This window comes from Oryza sativa, chromosome 4, assembly GCF_034140825.1.
Source record: "Oryza sativa Japonica Group chromosome 4, ASM3414082v1".
Lineage (NCBI taxonomy): Eukaryota > Viridiplantae > Streptophyta > Magnoliopsida > Poales > Poaceae > Oryza > Oryza sativa.
In genome coordinates this window covers 28,913,598-28,922,819 of record NC_089038.1, presented here as the reverse complement: position 1 = coordinate 28,922,819, position 9,222 = coordinate 28,913,598, and the positions used below count along the sequence as shown (strand labels likewise).

The window sequence follows — 9,222 nt, the reverse complement described above, 5'->3', positions numbered from 1 at the left end:
CTACAAGTCGTGTGGTCTTTCTCAGTGTAGGCATGTGTCTCCTGAGAAGAAAAATGAGAAAGGCGGTATAATGTTACAAAATAGAATGATCTGAAATGGATTGAATCTGGAACTGCCATATATGGATGAGACAATGTGCAGTGATTGTTCTAGTAGTTATTTGTTTGCTTGACAAACAAAATTCAAATTCACATATACAAATTAAACTGGCAGTTAGCTAAATGTTGGAAAATGGGAATCATGCGAGCACGCCAGCGTCTCCAGTTAAAAAAGATATTTTCTTGCCCTCGTAATATTAGTTAAAAATAACTACAAATAAATCATTTCTAGTATGTATATCTGCTATTGAAATAGAGAGAGAGAACCAATTGAATTGTGAAACTTCATATTTAATTTCTTCCTTTCCTAAAGTATCACTTAAAAAAAATCGAATAGCACTTCCTATAACATGTAAATGCACATATATGTATATATGTATAGATATGGTATCAATATTAATTTGATGACTCAATCAAATAACCGGCATGGACGGATTTTAATTCGCACATCGATCCGTGTATACCCCCACAAAAATATGTTGGACTCTTATATACTATATTTTTTTAATAAAAAAATCTGGTAACTTAGCTTTCCTCGGCTGGTGGTATAATCTAGCCAGAAGTAGAACCATATATCATGGCTGTTCATAAATTACCTTGTCTTTTTCTAAAAAAATAATACTGTCTATATAAAATATGTGCATATTATACTCCATTAATTCAAACAAAATCATAAAAACTGGAAAAATCATGCATTTGAGCCAACATGATCAATTGCACTTTGCAGGGCAATATATGGTTTTTTTTGCTACAAGGAACAGTAATTAATTAATAAAAACAAGAAATTGAAAGGGAAAAAAAAGAGAGGAAGAGAACGAGGGGAAATTAAGCCACTCTCTTTCCCCCATTGAGCTAGCTACAAATTGAACATTCTTATTGGCTCTATGGAACTATACTTAACCCAACAAGGATCCAACTACAAGGAGGTGAAAACAAACAACAAGAACAATAGCAACGGCATTAACACCAACCCCACCGAGAGCAACAAGGGTCATCACACGCGTCCACTCGCACTAGCCTTAATTACTTAATTAGTCAGAGAGGACGCCTCTCTTCCTGACTAAACCCCAAGTTTTCCAGGTCATGATATGCTTGAAGAGCTAGCTTAGTATAGCTTTTATCCCATGCATGCTTGCACACCAGCTCATGCGATCGATCAAACTTAGTTGCTAACTCGACATTAGGCTATATATGATGAGTATACTATAACCTTAGCTTGCTCCTCCCCAATTCATGCGCGCATGCGTTAATCCCCCAGAGTTGCAGTTGCATTGCTTCAAGTCTCAGACTCTCACTTGGTACTACTACCGATCGATCGGAGCTTGACGGCTTGTGTAAGCTCGATCGATGACTTGATCATGGTGGATTCATGGCATCCTTCTCCCGTTGAAGGACGATGCGGACTTCATCTCGGCCTCCAAGGAGCTCATGTCGCTGCTGCTCTGGTGGTGGTCTCCTCTCGGCGTCGACATGCCATGGACGATGCCGCCACCGCCGACGCCGAGGAAATCCCGCGTCCCGTCGCCGGTGCCGGCGCCGGCGCCGCCTCCGCCTCCGCCGCCCTGGCTGAACTTCACCTCGTGCTCGATGTCGCACAGCCTCGGATCAAACATCCCCGCGCCAGGGACGCCGCCGCCGTTGGTGCCGCCGAACATGGCGGCGGCGTTGACGCCGCCGCCGGCGAGGGAGTTCATCAGGTCGTTGAGGTGCGCGTCGCTCTGGTCCATGTGCTGCGCCGCCGGCCGCATGTGCGGCGACGAGCCGACGAAGCCACGGAACATGGAGCCCGGGCCGTTCGCGCTCGACGTCGCGCCCATCTGCGCCGCCTTCTGGAGGAGAGCCGTCGCCGACATCTGCGGCAGCATCGCCGCTTGATCGTTGTAGAGCCCTGCAGGAGAAACATGGTCGCCACCAACGAAGTTACCGCCGAAGATCCCCGCCGCCGACGCGTCAGAACCGCCGCCGCCGCCTGCACCACAGCTGAACTGGTCATTGCTCATCAGCCCCTGGCTGGCATGCTCATGGCTAGACCCCGAGCTGTTGCCGTTGTTGGCGAAGAAGCCGAGGTTGAAGAGGTTAGGTCCCGGCGCGCCGGGGCCCCCGGCGCCATTGCCCTGGAGGTCGGGCAGCTGCATGAGGCCATGGAACGGCTTGGCCTGCAGGAACGAGTGCTGCCCATTGCCAGCGTCGTCGCCGAAATCCTGCCCAGTCGCCGCCGCCGCCGCGGCGGCGTTGAGGAAGAACGCCGGCTGCGGGGGGCGGAAGGCAGACGCGCCCGACGGCGACAGCAGGTGGTCGAGCCGCGCGGCGATGCTGCTCCCGCCGCCGGCCCCGCCGCCACCGCCCGCGCCGCCGAGGCGGAGCAGCTCGGGGGACGGGTGGTGGTGGTGGCCGCCGCCGTCCTGGAGCGAGGTGGTGAGGTGGGAGCCCACCTGGGAGAGGCTGAGCGCCATGTTCCCGGCGTTGCTGGCGCCGTACAGGTGGCTGGTGAGGCTGCTGAGGCTCGTCGGCGGCAGCCTGGAGCTCTCCTGCGCCAGCGCGTCGCAGAACGCCCTGTGCGTGATGAAGCTGTCCCTCCTGCACGCGCCATGGACACGAGTACACAAGCATTCAGCAAAACAAAACAAAAAGAAAAAAAAAATCTTAGGTTAGAGTGCAACTTGATCCAGTGATCCCTCTACTCGACCTCTGCATGCCGTGACATTGCCATGCATGACAACGAGCTCTCGAGTGTGCAGTAAAAGTGAACAGTAAAAAGTTGATGTGAGAGGTGCTAGCAGTAGCAGCTGCAGCCGCAGCTTGCAAGAGACGGCCGTGCATGGGCGGCGCGCACACCGAGGAGGAGGAGGAGGAGGAGCGGCATCTCGGGTTAAGTTATTGTTTTCTGGTCAGCATGTGAGCGCTGCACTGCTGCAACTGGGTGCTGCGAGCCTGTGCCGCTGAATGTTGTGTTTGCAGCTGTTGTTTTCATGAACCTGAACAGTAACTTTACTTTCTACAGGGCTGTGCATGCATTCCCCCCTTTCTGTAGCTACTGGTAATTAAAAATGTTCCACACCACGTCAAATTATTAACTCACATTATCTAAGTTAAAAAAAGATGTCATATTACTTCCTGAAATCATTAATGATGCTACTACTAGTAAAGGATAGGGTTTGACAATTCATACTTGTTTGTTCAAAAAGGAGAAGAACGAACTAGTACCACTTTTTGTCAAGGGTGTTAGGTATCCATGCATGCAGAGAGGTATGCAACCCACGCACAAAAGCTAGCCCAAGATCCCAGAAACCCATGTCAATCAAAGGGAGCGTAAAAAAGGAGGTAAATCTCATCCTAGCTTGCCGTGATGTGCCGCTCATAGGTTCCCACTAGTAGGAAGCTTCAAAAGAGAAAGCCAGGAAGGGGAAACTGTTTTAAGCCAGGAAGACATAGACATCAGACGTTGTCATGCACACCAACACACACACCAAGGAGATCAGAAAACTTTGTGGGCTGGTAAGCTCACTTCCCTAGAAACCAACACACAAGGAAAAAGAAAAAGCTTGAGGACTGATACGATTGCAGTTGAAAATCATATGAACATAAAAAAAATTGAGCTGTGATATGAAATTGAACAAATGGTTCAAACCAGTGCTTGGTTGCGCCCCACCCAGAAATTTTATAAGAATCTGAAGATGAGAGGGTATAGATGCAAGGTATTAAAAGATCCCTAAAAAAATTATACTCCTATATAGCAAGGGGTCCATCAATTCCACTTGAAATGCTATATATGATCGAGCTCATTCACCTGTCCGAAATTACCATAGTTCTCACAAAACAACTACTACTCCTAGGAAAAAGATTGCTAAAGTAGAGCTCATTCACCTGTCCGAAATGACCATAGTTTTCACAAAACAATTACTACTCCTACTAGGAAAAAAGAATGCTAAAGTAGGTCATACACTAACAACAAAAAACTCTACATGAGCCTAGAATTCCTGTGCCCCTTTTCAGGAACCCAAAATCACTCACACACATGCATGAATGGATTCCTTTTTGCAGAAACAGTGAACAAACTCAACACGAAGGCTCATCAATGCAACTCCTGTTGATACTCTAATTCTAAATGTGTCAACTCCCTATTGGAGAATTTTTTGCCAAACTCATGAAAGAAGAAGTAGGAGTGACCACTAGCCAGCATTGAACACGCCTGTTTAATTCCATCAATAAATGAAGAGTTCCTAAAAGTTACACCTAGTTGGTGCCTGATGAGTGATGAGATATATGTGAGGGCCGGGCGTTTGCAACGTATCCATGAAAAGGTGCGTGGCCCCTGGCCAAGCCTGGCTCACTGCCACGGCCAAAGAACGGTTCTGCCACATCTAGCTAGCCAGCCAACTCACATGAGAACAAGCTAGGCTTACATGGCAGCCAAGTGATTCAGTAGAGAGAGAGTGAGAAGAGAAAACTGTAGACAGGAGAGAGGAAGCCGGCCTGCATTGCCGCTCCTCCTTACAACTGGACTGCTACTGACACGCTGGCCCATGATAAATGCGGGCCCACAGGACAGTGTAACAGAATGCTTACACATACCAAGCTTTTGGCTAGAGAGAGAGAGAGAGAGAAGAAGAGTTGCTGGTTCCAGCTTCCCAAGGGAGAGAAAAGCCAAGTATGAGGGTCTTGTGAGCAAATGCCAAAGGACAAAAAGAGAGGAGAAGAAAAGAAAAAATGGTTTTTTATAAGAATGCCATTTCACGTGCGAGCAGTTCTCCATCGCCGGTGCATCTTCCTCCTCCTTCCTCAGGCTTAGCTAGACGCGGCCACTAGCTCGATCGCACGAACGAACTAACAGCCATGCCACCCACTGTGCACGCCCAAACAAAAACCCTAACCCTAAAGAAACAAACCAAACGCACTACACAACAGTAGCCGGCCACACCCTTGTTTACTACTTTACTCCGCTCACCGAACACATCCAGCAAGCAGGTGATCTGATGAATCGATCAGAGGCCATGCGAAAGCCTATATATGGCGACGCACACTGACGACGGCAATGTATATATATGGAGCATTTGCAGTGCAGCATGAAGGAGAGGGAGATCGGGTACCTGGAGAAGAGGGTGCCGCAGTCGCAGCGGTACTCGCGGGTGCCGCAGATCTTGGAGTGGGCCTTCCAGTCGGACTGGACAGCGTAGCGCTTGGAGCACTTGTCGCACTTCCACTTCTTCTCGCCGTGCTTGCGGCAGAAGTGCTTCTTGATGCCGGTGAGGTCGCCGAGGGCGCGGGCCGGGTCGTGGTGGACGCACGTCGGCTCCGGGCACAGGTACACGCGGCGGCGCTGCGCCTGCGCCGGGTTCTTCTGCTTCAGCTTCCACGGCAGGTTGTGGCCTCGCCGGTGCAGCTGTAGGTTCTGCTCCCGCTGGAATCCCTTGTTGCACACCTCGCACACGAACCGGTTCGTCGCCAGCAGCGTCTTGGGCGACAGCGCTATCACCTCCGCGTCCGGGTCTGCTGAAAATCAAAAACCAGTACTAAGACACACAAAGTTCAGTTAATCAGCTCATTAATTCCTTGATGATCAATGTGTATATTACATTTCGCTTCAGATATATGTATATGTGCGTGACACTTTGCAAAGAAATTAAACAATGCATCCATTTTACACACAAGCATGGAGTTAATGGAGGTAGTGGCAGTCGTCAACATTTTGTGTGGATTAGGAAAGAGGCATATCGAACAGTAGTCGCGATGAAGGGATATATTATCACAAGTATGGGTCTTAATTATCTCACGACAATTATCTATATTGGATTTGTTTGCTTATAAGTTAGGCATGCATGATTAACTAATGGTGGTGGGAGCTAGTACTGATGATGGATTAATTTGGGGAAGATGTTTTTTTTTCTTTCTGTTGGTGGGGCTGAGAGGTAGAGACAAACTAGACCATGGAGAAGGGAATATTTGCATGAGATTTTAGGAAAAAAGAACTTTGCTTGAAGAGATATAGAGAACAAGGGAATAGACATGGATTGTGTGCCATGGCTCCTATTTGCTTCTCATAATTGGGGGAAGAAAAAAGAATATTGATCTATACTACTGAAGAGGATAACAGCTCATGTACATGCATGGAATCTTGAAAAATGAACTGATTTTGTTTTATCTTGCGAAATATATGGAACTATGCCCATGCTCTTAAAACTTCTCATGGAAGAACTGGGAATTCTGGGACTACTGATTGATCTAACTAAAACGCAAGAGATCGATACTCCTTGACAAGGGAAAAAAAAGAATAGTTTAACCATGAAAGACGGAGTACTTTCTGTATTCTTCACCTGAATTAATTCTCTTTCTTTCAGGTGACAGTACAGAGCTTTAAATGAAGTACTAGGAGCAAACTGATGAAAGCCAAGTTGTTCATGTCTATTCGCTTTTATTGAACTGGTAGACGCCTAGATGCATGGTAGGGAAGGGATCCAGATTCCAGACTGAAGAAATGGAATAAGGAAAAGATAGATGACGAAGTACGAACTGGGTAAAAAAACAAAAAGACAAAGAACCAGTTCACAAAATTCAGTCTACATAAAAAAGAAACAGGCAATTCAGCACTGATGAGGAATGATATTTCGGAAGCAAGAAACCAAAGAACAGATGCAACAATTAAGTATAGAGACTAGATAGAGAGAGAAAAAGAAAATCATCAAGCGCGCCTGTGAGATCGATAAGATGCTTTCACTGTCAGAAAACAAATGATAAGACTCCAATCAATCGAGACAAGATCTCGGAGAACAGATATGTATGCATGCATGGCTGAAATCGTAAAAGGGTACTTGGGTTGGTTGGATGGATTGCCTGGTAGATTTCTCTTCTTCTTGGCCGGTGGCGCCGCCGGCGGTGCGCCTTGGCTGGACGCCGCAGTAGGCGCCGCTGTTGCCACGCCGGTCAGTGACGCTGCCAGCTGCTGCTGCTGGTGCTGGTGCTGTTGGTGTGATATCAGCGGCTTAATCTGGTCATGCTGGTCCCCATCCCTGCTAATCCCGAAGAACGCCGCCGCAGCTGCAGCCGATGAATTCGATGCCATCACCTCCCAAATTTTACCAACTCAACCGCAGGAGCAGAAAATTTCCTTTTCTGTTGCCCCCGTTGGATTGTTCCTCGGATTGGCAGCAGTGTTCTTCTTCTTCCTTCCTTCTTCCCCCCTGGCTGAAACAAACAAACAAAGCAAAGCAAAAAAATACTTTCCAAGTGAGACATGGCATGCAGCAATTAAGAACAGCAGCAGCAAAGCAGTCATCGCCACTGCACAGCACAGCACACAACACAAGCAACCAAGCAAAGGCAAAGCAGGAAAGCAGCAACCATGGGAGGAAGATCAGGAAAGATTTCTGCTCCCCCGAGATGACAAATTAAGGAGGTAGGACGAAAAGAACCAAAGGGAAAGAGCGGAAGGAGACGCCCCCAAAAAAATCCCTGAGGAGTAATGGCTGGCTATACCTATCTCATATGTATTCACTTGGAATGAATTGATCTGAAACAACAAACAAATCGACAAGAAGCCGAGAAAAACTCCAAGGCCTCGGCCGCTCTAGGACTCTTCCGCAGATTAACAAAAGAACAAAGTGGACAGGGAAATCCAAACAAACAGTTGCACTCAAAACAAGTAAAAAAGCATACGAACAAAAGCTCGCAAACACCCACACCCACAAACTCATATATGACACAAACACACACAGAGAGATATTAAAAAATTCACAAACCAAAAAACATATAGATGCAACAACAACCTCACTCTCTCTTCTCTCTCCCCTACTGCTTTGCTCCTCCTGCTAGCTCTCCAAGAAGAAGATAGAACAAGAAGTGGAGAGGAGAGGATGGAAGAGGAAGGCTAACAAGGTTGTTGTCTCATTTCTTTCATTTCCTTGTCATACTTTTCTTTCTCTCTCTCTCTCTTCTCCTGCTCCTTTCCTTCCACACTCTTATATGGCCCCCCTCTCTCCCTAAAAATATTTTATGAGATTTTTCTCTGTCCTCTTTCCAAGGCCTATGCACACACCAGGGAAAATATATAAAAGAAGGCCTGTTTTTATATACAACTCAGAGGAGAGGAGAGGTAGAGGAGCAAGGGAGAGAGATGGGGGATGCTTGCTGGTGATGGGAGCGGGGGGCAAGCTCACGCAGCGCCGGTGTCGTGAAGCGTCTGAGCGATGGGGTCCACCGCGCGCCTGCGTGGGGCTCACCCTCACCCCTCTCACCATCCCTCACACGCGTACGCACACATGCGCGAGCTTTTCTTCCTCCCATGGGTTTGTTTTTTCGGTTTTATTTGGAGGTTTATTTATGCCTTTTTTGTGCGATGGAGAGCGTGTATTTACGTGCGTGCGTTTCGTGTGTGTCTATGCTAATGCCTTTGCAGGTTGGGTTTTGTCAATCATTATACTCACCAAACTTCTGTTAACACACTTTTTTGGGTAGTATTTGTTCACACGTATATCTCTACGTGTAAATGAAAAAGATTACCTTGGAGTCTTGTCATTATGTACATCACATTATTCATGTGACTAGGAATAAATCGAAATTTTACTTAAGTCAATGAAGTAAATATTGTAAGGTGGTGATTCGGTATTTATGCGACTCTTAATTGTATAGTAATGGCATACCCGATCATTTTACTAGTTGAGGTGGCAACATAAAGATGAATTGCACGATATAATAATGGATATAAATCAAAACGTAAGATGAATTGCACGATATAACATAACGATCTTACTTTGTTCTTGAGACTAAAAATAAATTAAAGTTTACTTAAGTCACCCAAAGTAAATATAGTGAGGGAGTAATTCGATATTTATATGGCTTTTAATTATACAACCGATGGCACAAACTATATATACCGATCGTTCTATTGGTTGAGCTGGCAACGTAAAGATGAATTTTACAGTGGATGGTTTAGACGATATTACATTTTTCTTGCGACTACAAATAAATTAAGATTTACTTAAGTCACCAAAAGTAAATATAGCAAGAAAGTAATTAAGAATTTATATGGGTCTTAATTATATGATAGATTGTACAAACTATACCAATCGTTCTATTGGTTGAGCTGGCAATGTAAAGATAAATTTTTCCATGGATGGTTCAAACCTTCTTA

At 46.3% G+C, this 9,222-nt stretch overlaps 1 protein-coding gene across 4 annotated transcripts; it reads right to left on the bottom strand.

Moving 5' to 3' along the window:
* Positions 1–793: 793 nt before the first annotated feature.
* Positions 794–8,128, bottom strand: LOC4336689 (protein indeterminate-domain 4, chloroplastic-like). Of its 4 annotated transcripts, none has more exons than XM_066309538.1 (4): positions 7,859–8,128; positions 6,927–7,277; positions 5,186–5,588; positions 794–2,675 (listed from the first exon to the last, which is right to left on the bottom strand). In XM_066309538.1, exons 2-4 carry the CDS (start codon positions 7,153–7,155, stop codon positions 1,466–1,468), a joined length of 1,842 nt encoding a protein of 613 aa, XP_066165635.1. In that variant the 5' UTR covers positions 7,156–7,277; positions 7,859–8,128; the 3' UTR covers positions 794–1,465. The 4 variants fall into 4 exon arrangements, with proteins under 4 accessions (XP_066165635.1, XP_066165637.1, XP_066165636.1 ...); XM_066309540.1 differs by having other exon boundaries at positions 5,186–5,585; XM_066309539.1 differs by lacking the exon at positions 7,859–8,128 and adding an exon at positions 7,434–7,579.
* Positions 8,129–9,222: the final 1,094 nt, after the last annotated feature.

Coding starts and splice junctions, on each gene's coding strand:
- LOC4336689 (XM_066309538.1), bottom strand. CDS start 7,155: ATGGCATCGAATTCATCGGCTGCAGCTGCGGCGGCGTTCTTCGGGATT. Junction 5,589..6,926: donor GAAGAAGAGAAATCTACCAG/GCAATCCATCCA, acceptor TTTGATTTTCAG/CAGACCCGGACGCGGAGGTG. Junction 2,676..5,185: donor TGCGGCACCCTCTTCTCCAG/GTACCCGATCTC, acceptor TGGCGCGTGCAG/GAGGGACAGCTTCATCACGC.